Genomic DNA, 15,957 nt, shown 5'->3' on the forward strand with positions numbered 1-15,957 from the left:
TATAGTGTGCCTAAAAGTTGCTATGTCACTTTTCTCTTTGCCAAAGAACTTCCTGACTACTCCCAACTTTTTATCATTCAAGTAATCTTTTCAGATGCAGGTTTAAATGGAAGTTTAAAATAATGTGGTTCCCAGTAGGCTTATTCTTAGGTTCTCTTAAACTGTTGAATGAGTCTTCTGGTCTTTAAAAATTAACTTTGATAGCTACCTGAAAACCATGGAAGCTGACACATGGGTGATGCTTGTAATTTTGGGGGAGCACCTAGGAAAAATAGCCATCAACTTTGTGGAGCTTAGCTGATGGAGATACCAACTACCTCTTTTTTTTTTTTTGTTTTTTTGTGAAGCTTGATATACCTGCTGCCTCTTAATGTTCCAGATAGAGAGATCAGAAATTTCCCGGCTTTGTCAGCTTCAACTCTAGGCAGTACTGATTTTTAGACTTTCAGTTTGACAGTCTGTAACTTTTGAGTACTTCAGATACAAGTGAAACTTTTTGTTGTCCATAGGGGAAAGCCATGGAAACAATGAGGAGCTGGGGAAAAAACAGGATTGTCTGATATGATCATTGTTGTGCCCTGGAGCTCTCAGGAGAGAGTTTTTATTGCTCCTTGTATGTTCTTTGGCTGATACTATCTAGAGGCCTCTCTGGTAGATATACTAAATGTTTAGCAGGATTTGGCCATAGGAATTGCTGAGTGCTTATTTTTAAGTGAGAGTTGAGGATCTTGTACTGTGGAGCCCTAAATGTGTGAAACACTGATGCAAGACATTGTTAAAGTTTTGAGATATGTTCAGTTTGGGATGTACTAAATCCAGTGCAGCCGGTGTATCCAGATGTGATTGGAACAAGTGGAATGCAACTGTGAATCTATGAGCTTTCTCTCCTAGCTTTGTATAGTCTCTTAGGTTTGTTTGCCTTCTCAGTTTTAGATTCAAACTCAACATGGCCATATTGATGTTTAGTATCCAAGTTAATACCACGAAAACTTACACGGCTTTGGAAGCCTTAATTCTGTCGGTGATTAATATAACAGCTACCTGATATATCCTGAAATGCCTCAGATTTTCTTATGCTCTCTGCCCCACAACCATGTTTGCACTTGATATATTTCTCTGGGCTGAGCTAGGAGGAAGAAGAAAAACGGCATTTGGAATCCCTCTTCTTTATACTTTTTTTTGTCCTCAAGACAGTGTTATTTGGCAGTAAACTGAGAAGTGGAAGCTGTTCAGGAAATATATTTTCTCTCGTTTGAGAGAGGATCTGGCTAGGTAGTCTGGTTCAGCTTGGATTGTAAGCTTTTTGGAGCAGGAACTTGTCTTTTTATTTTATGTGTACAGCAGCTAGCGCTGTGGTCTAAGGCTGTTGTTTCTTGGTGCTTGTTACCCCAAGCAATGGCGTGACACAGATCTGAGAAGTCCCTGCTCCCAGAAATTCCCCATTTAATATTAGAGTCAGACTAAACTCATCGGTTAAATATCTGCTTTCTAGTGTCTGATTCTAATGTGGAGAGGAGAATTTATTTTCAAATGCCATTCTCTTGGACTTGTAAGTAGACCTGTGCAGAAGGCTGTTTAGCCTTCTCAGAAGAACTGGCTGCTAAAATTGCAGTCTGTTCCTGAAGTGGCTGTTAGGGTAATCTACAGTAAGTTATTCTAGTACTTTCAGAAGCTTCACTGTCTGTATGCCTCCATGGGTGATTCTTCTTTCCTTGACTTGGCAGTGTTTGACTTTTTTTTTTTGCATAGAGGCATGTCCTGTTTGCCCTCCCTGTGGAACTGCTTGATACTTATTTTGTAGTGTGCTGGTTAGAAAATGTAGGTAGAAATATTGTCTATTACTTGTTTCTTAGGCCAGCTCTGTGATTCGTGAGATTCTTCTTGGTATGGTGATTCAAATAATTCTTAAATACATCACTTTGTGTATCCTGTCTCGGGGAAGCCTGCAACCTTAATAATAAAATAATCATGTGCCAGATGCCCCTCTTATACTTGTGTATTAAACGCACATTATTCAAGTCAGTACCCTTCGGCTTGCATTTGCAGGTCACCTTAAAGTGCTAACACACCTCAACAGCTGTTGACAAGTTACCATACAGCTCCTAATGCCAAGAGGTCAAGTTTGTTGACTCAGCCTACTGAAACTTACCATTTGTGCATGCTGTGCCTTTGAGTCTTTAGCACTGGGTTTGAGATGAGTATAAATTAAGTGTAGTAGGTGTTTGAGGGGAGAGTTGAGATTGCAAAGAATTAAAGGACAGGATTTGTCAGGCAGCTCTTTAGGGCTGATCACTGAGGTGGCTGCAGTCTGTGGTTCTGGAAGACATGCTGCTTTCCCAAGGGACACTTAGTGGCTTGGGAGCAGGAAGGCTCTAAATGTAGGTGGAGGCTGGAACTGGAGGGGATGGACTGGCTTCAGCTGACCTATCAAGAATGGACTAAGTACAGCATGGACATATTGGAGAAGGACCATCTTCTTTCTTTTCCTCTCACTCCAGAGTGTTGAGGCTGCTGTTGAAAGCGTGGACATGAGAAATTCTGCTTAGGCTTGGTTTCCATTTTAATTAGCCTTTTCTTTTTTAATAGTGCCAGTGCTTGCTTCCCCATGTAGCTTTGCCAGTCAACACCACTTGCTAGTTTTCGTGGCTTCTCTTCATAAGTCTGAAGTATTGTATATGACAAGATTTCTCTTGCTCCCTCCAGACACCCAAGCTAATCAACTACAGCTGATCTTTGTTATGCTCTGAATCTCAAAGAACTGGGTGCAGTTGAGGGAAATTTGGCTTCAGACTTGAGATCAGAAGCTGGAGCAGAGCTGTGGAAGCCTGTGAGATATAATCTGCTGTATTTAGGTTTTTCCCTACACAAGCTGCTTAAAGAGGTATGAAAAGGTATTTTGCTGATTTGTGTGACTTTAGTTCTTTAAGAAAACCTTATAATTGTTGAGTCACCAGGGGCTTGTGGAGAATGTTTTTTGTACTGGTGGCTTTCCTTTAATACTTAGAAATTATATTTACAGAGTGATCTTTCTTTTTTTATATACATTCCCTGCATGAATGCTTTATGTGCCTGTATATGTGAAGTATGGCTTCAGAGGATTAAGGTGAGAATTCATGTGAATTCACCAAGTGGTTTAAACTAGACATGTGCCCAAAATGTGGAAAACACAGATTCAGTGCCCTCTAATCATGATCTTGGAAGGAGAGACCAAAGCAGCATGCTATAGACTATTCTGTGGAGGTTTGCTTCACTCCTATAGTGCTCTCGTTTTGCTTTGCAGGGCATAATTCAAGTGAAGTGAAATAGAGGAGTGACTGGCTCCAAATGCAGTAGAGTTTGGTGGTTAGCGTGTTCCCTTGTGGAAAGTATTCTCGCTGAAAGGGGTAAATGTAGAGCTGAACTTTATGAGAACGGATTCACATCCTTCCTTTATCCCTGGGAATGGTCTTCCACTGTTGGACAGAAGGGAAATGCTACCCTTTTTCATAATTCTTCCCCTGGATGTGTGATTGGTTTGTGAAGTAAATGCCCTGGCAGCAAACAGAAGAAAACATTGTCTACAAGGAAGAATAAAAAAACCTCACTTCTAGTTTGGACCAAATCCACTTTGTTTTTCAGTTAACTGTCCAAACCAAATACAAAATTTTGGTACAGCTCTCTTAAATATATGCACAGCTTGTGATTCACATTCTTCTAATAAGGGTGCTATTTTGTGCTGTGTCTGAGCGGTTTTTTAGCCTTTGTGAAGGGAGACAAATAGTTCTCCATTCTCCATGAGAACAGCAGGCAGTTTGTATAGCAGAACCAGCTGAGTGCTGCTGTGTATTATGGCAGGCTGCAAACTCTTCTTGGTGGACCCCTGTTCAGAAGGAGCTCCTGGCAGTCTGTGGATGTGGCAGGCAGTACTGGGGGTGTCTGTGTCCACCCATGAGTTAGTTACTCCTCTCAAAAGGATATAAATGATAGGGAATGGTGCAAAAGCTGTTACAGTGGGAACTGTGCTGCTGCTCAATGGGTAAAAGGCATAGGTCTGGCTGCATACAGGAAGCAAACTTTTTTTTGTATGATGTGTGCATTCATCCCTTTGAGCTGCTGAACAGTTCTTAGGTGTACTGAATGCATATTGTCTTGAAATACCATTTTCTTTCATTCACTTGCCAGTGCAAGCCGTGCTTAAAGAATGAAAACCCATTATGCTTGGAAGTCAGACTAAAGTGCCTCTTCTTGGTTGCTCGAAATTACTAGCTGCTTTTAAAAATCAAGGACTGATTGAACACAGGTGGGTGGGTCACAAAACTGTACCAGTTGCAAATCGGACCCAAATGGGACATGCGGTGCAGAAGGTTGTGCATATGGCTGTGAGTGTTACACAGTGCCAAGGTGTTCAATCTCAAAAAGATTTTAGGTGGTGATGAACATCTTGGGTTATGTTTTCCACTACAGATTATAGTGACTGAAAGAAAACTGGCTTTGTGGATTTGTGTTCAGCCAAGTAGATGAGCATTTGTTATACAACGCTCTGAAACACAGTGTGATCAGTACCAAGTAGCAATAGTAGAGTTTTGCCAGTCGCAGTATGTATCAAGCCTATTTGCCTTATTAATGTGAGCATCGTGGCCTGATGTTCTTAATTTCGTAGTGTTCCAAGACTTAGTGTCAGTACACTGAGAAGTAGTAGCCACTTGATCTTACATAGAAGTCTAGTGGCTGTGCAGTAGTTTGCAAACTCCAAAGTAGGTCAGACTTTTCTATTATGAGTTCTTTATTTAAGCTGGAGATAGCCAGAGCAGAAAGTAACTTTGACAAGCCTGATTTAGTCCTCACTGAAGAGTCTGTCTTCACTAGGTTCATTGATAGATAATAAAATTCTAAAAAATTCTAAAATCTTTTCTGGAAACTGCTGAAATTCCACTGATATTTTTCCATTTCTTACGAGTTAGGTTTAATGAGCAATCAAAGAATTGCCAAACAGTTGTATGTTGGGTTTCTTAACAATCAAGTCTTGATATGGTATGCAGCCAAGCTGGATTATATGTTGACTGCTGTTTAAAAACCCAAGAAGTACTTTGCTCTCTAATTAACGGAGTGCTGTGGGTTTTTAATGTTCTATTCCTTTTATGAAAGTTTCTTTTAAGAAGGCTTAAAGTAGATGTGTTCTCTTTATGAGTTCACTTGGCCTTTTTGTAATGAACTTATTATGGAGCTTCACACATCTGTTGAAAAATGGAGCTTCTTATAGGCTACTGCAGTGTTTTTTCTGAGTTTAATAGGCCTCATTTATCCTATAAAGAAACATACATTTTCTTACCTGATCAAGTGAGCAAACAATAGGGGTCAGATGTGGCAAAGACCCTAACAAAAAGCACATGTCCAGCCATCAGGGTGAGGTAAAGTCATATCGGGATTGCTTGAAGTTATTAATGGCAGTAAAATTTATGCTTCCTCCTGTTTTCCCAATTAAATTGAGAAACCTTTTTTTTCCTAAGGTGGCTCTGCAGCAGCTGGTTCCAATACTTGTTGTGTGAATATTGCCTGGGGTGTCTCCATTCCTTTATAGTAGAGGCTGGCTGAAGCACATTAAGTAACAGTTGAACTACGGGGACCAGTCTGTTGGAAAGCAGTAATTATTAAGGGATTTATTTTAATGGTAGTTTTTTTATCATTTGTCACGAGTATGGCCAAGGCTTAAAAAAACCCAACCCAAAACAACAAACAAACAACAAAAAAACCCCCACAAAAATAAACATAAAACATAAACATCTCTTAACATTCAACTTCTAAATCCTTGTTAGAAGCGCAAATAAACCTAGCATGTCGAACTGACTTAAGGATAGTGTTGGGTACACAATGTGTCTTAGAACCCAGCACTTATTTAGATACCTTAACTATGGATTAGACAGCAAACTTTAGTGTTATTAAAGAAAAATTGACTTCTGATGTTGAGAAATATGGAACTCAAAGTAGAGAGACATCAGTATCGCTAACACTGTGTTTGAAGCAGAAATAGAATCCCAACTAACTTTAAGGTAAAAGCCTTCATCATATCCCTGCTTCATGCTACTGGTAAATTGTAGTGAATTATTGGGAAAGAATAGCTGAAATTCATAACATCATATTTTTATATAAGCTACAAGTTTTTGAAGTCTATTATCCAAGCTTTTTCTGACTCCTTTAACACTGTCCAGAGTTGGAAACAGTGTTTTTCTATTTTGTAGCTATTCCAGGTGGATCCTTGCTAGTCTGAACACTCAGCCTTTGGCTGTTCAGGTGAGTGAAAGCTCATTGCTGTAGTGTGCTGCTCACAATTGCACATGTGTATTTAGCTGTGTTATTAGCTTTTTTTAATTAAGAGGATAACTTTGGTGTAACACAAGCAACTAACCTTATGAGTGTTGACTGAAAACAGAAATGCTTGTGGCAGTAGCAAGGACAGGAGTGGAGAGATGGCAGCAATCTAAAGATGAGGGAGCTGAGTTGTTGGAAATTCACTAAACCGATAAATGGGAAGGATCCCCTGAGCCAGTATTTCTCTTGTGGAGCTTATAATATGACTGTGTAATTCATTGAATACTTTAATTGTTTCTTTGCATGTTGCAAGGGCAAATTAACAGTAAAAAGTAAATCTAGTCTTTGACGTGAACTGTTGACATCTGAAAGCTTTACAGGGCATAACTTGGATGCCTGCAGCATGACAGAACACAGACAACCAGGTCTAGTTTCTTGGAAAATCACTGTAAAGAAGAGATGGGGCACTTCTAGTCTTCCTAATCTGTGGTAAAAACTTCCTAAAGCCTGTATGAAGACCAAGGTAGAAAAGAGAGGAGTACCTTTTCCAGAGCCCTTGTGAAGCCTGCAGGCAAGAGGGATGGTCTCAAAGGATCACGTGGAACAACGTTGCAGATGTAGTAGTCCCGTAGATACCTAGGATTACACAAGTTCAGACCTAAGGGGGAAGGTTACAGTCTGCTTTCCCTTTTGGAAATGTGGAAACATCTTAACTCGCAAGTTTCCGCTGTTTATCTAAGAGTTTCTCAGATGATCATCTCCAGTGCAGGAGACCAACTACAGATTCCCCATGTCTGCAGTTGTTAAGGTGAGAAGTCCTTTGTCAGTTGATAGTATTGTCTTCAGACTCTGAGCTGATGGGGGAAGAGATATGCTAACATGAAAAATTTATTGCACTATAGTGAGTATAGTGCTGGTATATCTCTATAGAATCAATTTCTGTTCCTTTGGCCTCTGATATAACAGATGCTTTGCAGGATGGGTTATAATTTTACATATTCAAGTAGTCTCATTGCATAAAGCAAAACTTTCTTTGTGAGGCTGGGCCCTCAAAATGTCTTTTTATTCTTTTTGGAAAAGCTATCAAATCTTTGAGAAACTTGTAGATTGTCAGTTAATCACCTTTTAAATATCAACTGTAATGTTTTCACAATAAGAAAAATACAATTGAACTGTTTACCTTTCTTCCAAAACTTTGCCAGTAAGGATATGTTCATGCTTGCACATGAACAGTATCTCTTAAATAATATGGACCTTAATTTTTGTTATCTGGAAGACTCAAAAGCTCGACCAATATTTAACTCCACTTTTTGGGCTTAGTAGATTTGAACCTCAGCTTTGTACTCCAGCGACTTCGAAACATGGGTAAAACCAGTTTCCATTTCAATGTGGTGAATCATCCCTTTCTTAAAGTGAAAGGTAGCATCCTGCATTGGTTCTTTCCCTCCTTTGAGAGGGACCATTTTGAAATATAGCCTCACCATCCATTCAGAAATGTGGAGCTGTGCACCTGCAGAGCCACGAGCATGGAAAACCTGTGCCTATTTCCATTCCCACTGAATTCCAGACAAGAAGATTGGAAGGGTGTTTTTAAGGCAGAGAAGTCTGAATATTTTCTAGTAATTGTAAGGTGAGCAGTTGATGTAGTTTAATGAGATATAGTACAGATATGGCAAAAATTATGCGTGTCCTATAAATTTCCATATAATTGTATGGCACTTAATCTATGTAGCTTGGTGAAGACATCTAAAGGAACAGCTTTGTGTGGAATTTTTTCTACCTTCTTTGGAAGTGGGTGTTTTCTTAGTTTGATTCAAACTAAAAAACACCTCTCCTACTTTCCAGTTTCTTGTAATAACAGTAGTTAATTATTTTTCTATCTCTTGCTTTCTTCCTTGGTCATAGCCTGACCCAAAATGTATTTTATTTTTGTGGAGGAAAGAGAAGTAGCTTTATCTTCTTCCTTCAGGATTTATCTTATTGCCTCCTGCTTTCTCTCTAATCTAAACTTATAATTGATTTATCTCTGGTTTGTGCAGTATATGGGATATTACAACCAATCAGCTTCCAATTTCTGTGTGAATTCACATGAGTTCAAGTATGGTTGTAAGAGATCCTAAATAACAAAAACGTGGGGGTTTTTTTCTATAGGAAGATCAAGCCTCAAAAAAGGACATACCTAAATTTACTAGTATGTTGTCTACCCAGTGGCTGTGCTTTGTTGTCTTTTATGAGTAGCAATACTGCAGTGATGTGTTTACTGTATATTTTTTCAGTCTGTCTTGCATAGAGTTCCATGCAAAGAAGTTGAGCCTGGGGCTCCAGATGTGCAGCTTCATTTTTGTCTATACCTGTAACATTAAATAACTCAACCTAAATTAGTCATTTATTAGTCCTTTGGCTTAGGATTCATTGTTATAATTCATTCTTCATTTCCTAGAAAAAAAAATTGTATCCATGCTTCAGATGTGGCATGTACTTAGTTCTTTGGAGGAAGACCCCGCCCCCCCCCCGAAAACCCCAACCACAGCAAAATTAGGGTTTTAAGTTAGGCTTATGGTATGAAGCCAGTTTCAAATAACATAAAGGTGGCACAAGAGGGGTTATTAGTATGTAATTAATATCATAATGTATTATTTACAATGCCTAGTCTCCTTGAGTACAAGCAGATTTGAAAATTCTTTCAGGTTCTCTTGATAAAATAAACTGATATATCCAATACGATTTATATTTACGTATGTAAATCAAACCAATATGTGTCTAAACCACACATGGAGTAACTTAGTCCAACTGTTTCAGAGCTGGTTGAAAGGATATGGGATAGAGGTACACAGAGATACCTTTCTATCACTTTTTTCCTAAGATCACTGCTAATTATGGTAACAAGTGAATAAACTCTTGATTTCAGTGTTTTCTGACAGCAGTGTGAGACAGCGTGTAGATCTGATACTCAGTTTGTGACATTCTTATCCATCTAGATTTATTATTTGCCTAATTCTGCAGCAGATTTGACTTGAGACTATCAGAGTTTGAAACTGAAACGAAAATTCACTCTGCCATTTTAATAGGTATTTACCTTCATTTGTGTTCTTGTTATGATTTAGTGTAGTTAATGTTTTGCAGATGAGTTGGATAGGGTATATTTCATATCTAATGTGGAGACATTGATGATTCCATTTGAAATGATGGCTACTTGTATTACTGATAGCGTTACATTTGAATAATTTAGTCCATAATTCATATTTTCATTTTTACTTTAGCATTTGAAAGCTCAATGTTGCTGCTGCAACTCAGATTGACATTTTGGTTTTACAGCTTTAGGATTTCTCTTTTGTTATTGTGGAGCTAATGGAGGATTTTTTCATTTTAAGCTCACAAACTCAACCAAAATACAGGACGTGATCTTGTGATCAAGAAATCGTATTTTTTTTCTTTAGCTTCTGCTACTAGTATCATTTAGATCTTTAACATTAGTAAGAGCTAGACATGGAATTCAGGCCTTGGTCCACGGAACTGGCACATGGCTTCTTATTAATGTTCAAAGGCTAAAAATCTGAAGCCATTTTGAACTCAGAACCCATCATGTATTTATTTCCCTCTCTAATTTGCAGAAAACTAGTTGTGAAAACAGCCCGAGGGACCTGATATTTTTCCATCCCAGCTGCTCCAGCTGAACTACAGCTGCAAAAAAAAAAAAAAAAAATCTAAGTATTGTTTCTATAAACTGTTGAGTGTATTTTATAACACAATAATTCCCACAAAATCAGTAACTGCAGTTAATGACCGGTTTGTTAAGGCATTAACTGCCCTCAGCTGGGAATGACCAATTTCTCTGGAATGGCTGTATAAGAACTAAGGATAATTCAGTAACACTTTCAAATAATTATTTGGTTAATTAATGGTAAATTCTTGTGGAAATCCTATCAAAGTATTCGTGACCCCCACATTTAATATCCAATGAGTTCATTATGATTCATGTTTTATTGCCATAAATACCAGAAGAATCCATAATGACTAGGCCATTATTTTCCAGGGCTGCCCTTACTGCTTTAGGCCATTTGGCTATTCCACCTTCAGTCATAAAAAGCTTGATGCTCAAAACTACCAACATTTGTAGGCCACAATTTTCTGGCACCCCACCAAAACTTTGGTGATTTTTATGAACACGTTTGGCAGAGATCTGTTTTTTCTTTTCTTTCTCTTGCTTTTTCTAGTTAGGGGAATAATTGATGCCTACTGTACCAAGTCATAAGGAAGTCTTCCTTGCAGTGTCTGCTTTTTCATGTGTGGCCTTCAGTATTAGTCAAAAATAGCAGAAAAGGTATCACTTTAATGCTTTGGAAAGCTGTTCTCCAGCCAGATACTGGGCAGGGTTTGAAATTTTTACAGCCAAGTCTCTAAACAATGATTGACTTAGGGCTTTATTCATTAGCATTCAGATGAGTGTAAAGTAATAAAAAAAAAAAGCTTGGTACTGGCATATTCAAGTAATAGTCAATAGTTGCCCAGTTATGTTTTTGGGAGTGAAGTCCCTATGTAAAAGCATGGCAGTTGGCTTACTGGATTTTTCAAACAGTCTGTCACTTCTTACCCTTTTATACAGTCTTCAGCCTGCAAGATGATGCTTAGTGTTTAAAATCCTGTAGACGTTGAATCTGTTCTCCTCCTAATCTTCAACAAACTAATTACACAGTTTCCAGTCAACTTTCCAATAGGCTGTATGCTTCCTAATTGAGCACAAGACTAACAATTGCATTAAATCATGCTGGCTGTCCTCAGAAACAACCACCACCTCTTGATTTTCCTGAAGCGTTTGATTCTTTGGATCATGAGTTGCCACTGTTTCGCATGAGAACTGAAAAAAGTCAGGAGGTTCTGCTTTTTCTCCACCAAAGTGCTTCCATAGGGAGAATGGGACAGTGAAACTTCCAAACATCAGCCTGAAAATTGTTCCTTTCTGGGAAATGAAAATGAAATGAAACTTAAAATGCATACACCATTAAATACTTAAAAGCTGATTTAGTTGCACACTGTTATATTTTAGCTTTAGTTCTGTAGTTTATTTTCATCTTCAAGTTAGTAGAATTCAGGGTTTTTTCTATTTACTTGCAATTGAAAAATATTTCCTTGCTGACCCTGTGCAATAAGTCCCTGTGACTTAAATGCTCTAAACACTTCTCTGTTCCCTGTGTTGACAGTAGGACAGGGGAATTCAGGGAAAATGGGTCATTTAACTGCACAGCAAGAAGGAATTTAAATTCTAGTCATCTTTTTGAAACTATAGGTGTCTTTGCCTTTTGTGTGTCATGAAATCTGCTTTATGGAACACACTCTGGGAGAATGATTTAAGTGCTAGTCATTAAAAACCAACTCTTTAAGAGTTCATTCAGATAAATTTATTTGAATTCTAGATATTCTTCACACTTTAGGTTTAGTATCTAGGTCTTTTTGCTTATTTTTGGTAGTTTAGAAACTGCAGCAGTGCTGTCATTCAACACTGATACCCAAGGTGTTTTTCAGGCATCAGAAAGGTTATTGTGACAGGCTGGACCTTTGACAAAAGGGGAGAGACAATTATGCAAAGAGTTTATTCTCAAAAAACAGAAGGCCTTTGCTGCTATAGTAGGCTATTTTATTTGAAAATAAGCTACCAGTACTGCCAAATACCAGGAAGCTGCTATTGCTACCAAATGTAAGACTGTATCTTAGCTGATGCTTTGTCTTAGCACAAATGAAGCTTGCAAAATAAGGAGGAGAAAAAACCCATGAAGGACAGAGGTTAAAAAGATATAAAGAAGTATCATTCTTGTTGACTGCCTGCCAGTTCATACCTGCTGAAGGTCTGGTCCAACTTCACTCCCGTTTGTTTTTCCTGTTGCTGTTCTGGGGAGCCAACTTTCCTCCCTTTTATACTGGCTTACCTTTTACTTCACATAGGGTTTGCTGCATTATCCAGCAAAGTGTAATTGTAACTTGAGTCTTAAATTTGAGTCTTGATGTTTGAGTCTTAAATAGAGACATGAAAAGAAGTGTTAAGAGGAGTGTAAACAGCTCTTTTTTCCTAGCCCCATGAAATTTGAAGGCATAATTTACTCTTTAAATTTTTATATTTGCTTAGGAGAAGCCTTTAGTTGTATGTATGGGAAGTTTTTTTCATTTAATTGTTGGATTTACAATGTCACTACAAGTGAATAGGTAGGTAAGATGACCAGTCACAAGAGAAGCACAAAAGATAATAAACACTTCATTTTGTTTGCTTAAAACAGAGTGTGTATGCTTTAGCAACTATAGTACTGTCTGTGCTTTTATTTTAATAATAGCCAGAGTAGCTTTCAGATGTGGGCATTATCCTTTCTCCAGCTGTTAAGTGCATGGAAGGTTGTGGTACAAGTTACGTTTTTTCACACAGGTAAGAATCCAGAAGGATCTGAAAGGTCAGCTATGTTTTTAGGCTTGGCATTGGAAAGAATATTTCACTGTTATATGGCAACTGCCAGAAGGGTTTCGTGGGTCTTTTTGGTAATTCAATTTTGAAAAAAGGCACGAATGTGTATTCTCGGGATAAAGACATCATATCCTTGCTGCTTAAAGGAAATTCCAGCTCCCAATAATGTATGCAGAAGAAAAATTTGTGTTGGTTGTTGTTTGAGGTCTTGATGCTTTGCCAAAGTGTTAAACAGATATGTTCTAACTTAGCTTAAATAGAAGTGGGAGGTAGAATATTTCTGATCAGTTGTATAAGAACTGTGAATAAATTCTGAGTTGGTGACCCTATTACATCCTGGTCTAAGTAATATAAATGTTCAGATGAATGTTTTATCCCATATATAGCCAGCACCCTGCTAACATAGGGCTAGAGGAGAGCTCAAGAGAATGCTCAGTCCAGATTTCAGCAGTGAGTCAGTATCAAATTTGTCTGTGTTGTTCTTAAACATCTGTATGTTTGTCTAAGCTGGTTTTATAGAACCTTTCAGTTAAATACTTCACAGCATACTCACATTAACTGCTCCAATTTTTCTTGAGATTTTTTTTTCTCTTTGGTGAGTATTAACATCAAAATATACTAATGTCGTCTTTGAAATGTGTGAAGCACAAAAGGCACCCACAGGATAATATTATCATTTAGGATAATAAAACAATCAGTGTGTGATTTACTTGAAAGGCACGGGACTCCTTCTACAACAATTTTTAGTGGTAGTTCATATTTTTGTCTCTGGCATTGGTATGTTTTTTTATCATTTCACTTTGAGACAAACTTGTTGCTGATTTAGTTGTGGATATTCCTGTTGAAACATTACATTTGATATTTAATTTCCTAGCTGGAAACTGATGAAGGCTTTTTCTGGATAGCCTATCATTATTAAGTGTTCCTTTCACAAAATATATTCCTTGCAAAGTGGGGTTAAGGAAGTGTTTTGAGGTGCTGGGGAGAGGGGAGTAGTTAGCATTGCCTTTGTTCCCTCTTTGCACAAATACGTGGTTCATTTGGATAGGGCAGACAAGATGTTGCATTTCTGATTTAAATTTTCCCTCTATTAGCTAGGATTTTTGTGCTTTTTGTTTTCCCCTTTTAAGTGTTTATAATGCCTAAAATACCAGGCTTCTACTAATATGGATTATTTTCTCCTTCTAGCAAATGAAAACTACAAACAAGTAGCAATGTGCATTCTGTATCACATAAGCATGGATGATCGCTTTAAATCAATGTTTGCGTACACAGACTGTATACCACAGGTATGTGCTTTTATATATGGTGAGGTGGTACGATGCATCTTTCCCTCTGTCTTCCTCGCTCATAGCAGAGCTCGCACTGACACCCACAGGTGAAAGTGGGAACAACCACGATGCTGCTGAGTCGGTGGTGAACTGCCTATTCATCGGGCAGTCTGACTTCTTGCTGTCTTTTAATGGTCCCCAGGAAAAGGATAGGTGACATATTCTCTGTCAGTGCTGCTAACAGTTGAGCTGCATCAATGAATTGGTAAAAATATAGGTGACCTGATGAATTTCTACAGAAGATCGGGAATGCTTGAAAGAGAATAAAGCTTGTGCACAGCACGTCCTTAGGGAACCTTGTGGAAAGTATTTCCTTTACAGTTTTAGAAGGCATTCTTTTCTGATCCCATTGGGTATCAAAATTTCAACGTCTTCAGTATTACAGGATATGAACTGGAAACCAGCCAAGCAGTGTTATGTTGCTACATGACAATTCCTTTTCCAACTGCAGGCATGTACAACAGGGGAGACTTGAAGACTATGGAAGGCTCTTTACCGATCTTTCAGGCTACAGTTTGTTGCATAACACTTTGTCTCCAGTCATAGTCTTTGATCCGAGCACAGACACAAGATCACAGGGGCTTGGGTTTTGTGTGTATTTTTGTGTGTGTGTTTTGTTGTTTGTTGTGTTGGTTGGTTTTTTGGTTTTGTTTAACAAGTACCAAATCCTCTCTTACTGATCTTTTTCTCAGTCTTGATGAGGCTGGAGTTGAGAAAGCCTGCATTGCATAAGTGTAAAAGCTCTCCAGTAGCTTTTTCAGAATTGCACCATGATATCTTCTTTCCTGCCAAATGTGTTTTTAACATCAAATACATCCAGAATGGGAAGTTGCCATGGAAAGTTTTCAGAATGTTTCTGGTCATTATCTCATGACAAAAATGGTGATGTTTTTCCAAATACAGGAGGATTTTTGGAGAATAGAGAGGGGAGAACTGGTGGAAATAACTAGTGTGTGTTACAAAATGGTCTTGTAAACATCCTGCTGACTGCCTTTTCTGCCACAAGAAGCAACTATATGTCGAGGCATTTGCATAATATGAGGGACCTGCTTTGTTCTGAGCAGTCACCGTCCAAACCAGAATTTATGCACTGTGATTCAGGGCTTGCTTATGACGTGCTTTCAGGGAATCCTGGCATGGCTCTTAGATCCTCAGTGCCAAATGTAAAGAGCTGTGGAAACTTCAGTGATATCATACTCCGAGCTTTGGTGAACATCATTGTTCTGATAGGCAGTGACTGCTCAAACTAGTGCTTACAGAGCTGTATCCAAAAACTAGTGGAAACAAGTCCTCTGCCTTTACTGGATTTTGGCTAAAACGACAGAGTTTGAAGGATAACTATGGCTATTGATGTTTCGGTGGTCAGTGTAATTATTCACAGATCACATCTGCTGACAGTTCAAAAAGGACAAGCTGGACAACCAGAGCTTAAATTTTATTTATGAATGTTCAAAATTAGGACAGTTACTAAGAAAGACAGAGGTGGTAGAAAACATGGGGAAGTGGATAAGGTATCAGGAGAAGAAAATGACCTTTTTAAAAGGACTCCCTGCCATCTGCTTCTAGCCTGGAAAGCCAAATTTTCTTTTCAGTAGTAGTGTGTGCCCTTCAGTGGGTTTGTTTTCTTTAGAGGAAAGATGTCCCTCTAAACTGGCAAATACTCAATAATGAATGTTTCGCTGTTGTAGAAAGTGACTGGAAAATCAGTCCCCTGTTGTCATTTTGAACAGGCGAAGTGCTTGACAAGGGCTTGCGCGTGCTGTCCCAGGTAAACATCCTTGTGGATTGCAGGAGTTAGTGGGTGCTATTCTAGTAACAGTTAAAAGTCAGTATTAACAGTTCATTCTTGTTTAGACCTCAGCAATGCGTGTTTTGTTTAAATAGGTGCAAATGCCA

General features: G+C 38.4%; 1 protein-coding gene across 2 annotated transcripts in view; it reads left to right on the forward strand.

The window, feature by feature from the left end:
* Window positions 1–15,957, forward strand: part of KIFAP3 (kinesin-associated protein 3) — a 72,591-nt gene that overhangs the window by 14,757 nt on the left and 41,877 nt on the right. For both annotated transcript variants that reach the window (XM_010581524.1, XM_010581533.1), the window contains one exon: window positions 13,919–14,019. In XM_010581524.1, the coding sequence (XP_010579826.1) occupies window positions 13,919–14,019 (101 nt within the window). The remainder of the gene's footprint in view (window positions 1–13,918; window positions 14,020–15,957) is intronic.

This window comes from Haliaeetus leucocephalus, unplaced genomic scaffold (assembly GCF_000737465.1).
Source record: "Haliaeetus leucocephalus isolate CR32 unplaced genomic scaffold, Haliaeetus_leucocephalus-4.0 Scaffold76, whole genome shotgun sequence".
Lineage (NCBI taxonomy): Eukaryota > Metazoa > Chordata > Aves > Accipitriformes > Accipitridae > Haliaeetus > Haliaeetus leucocephalus.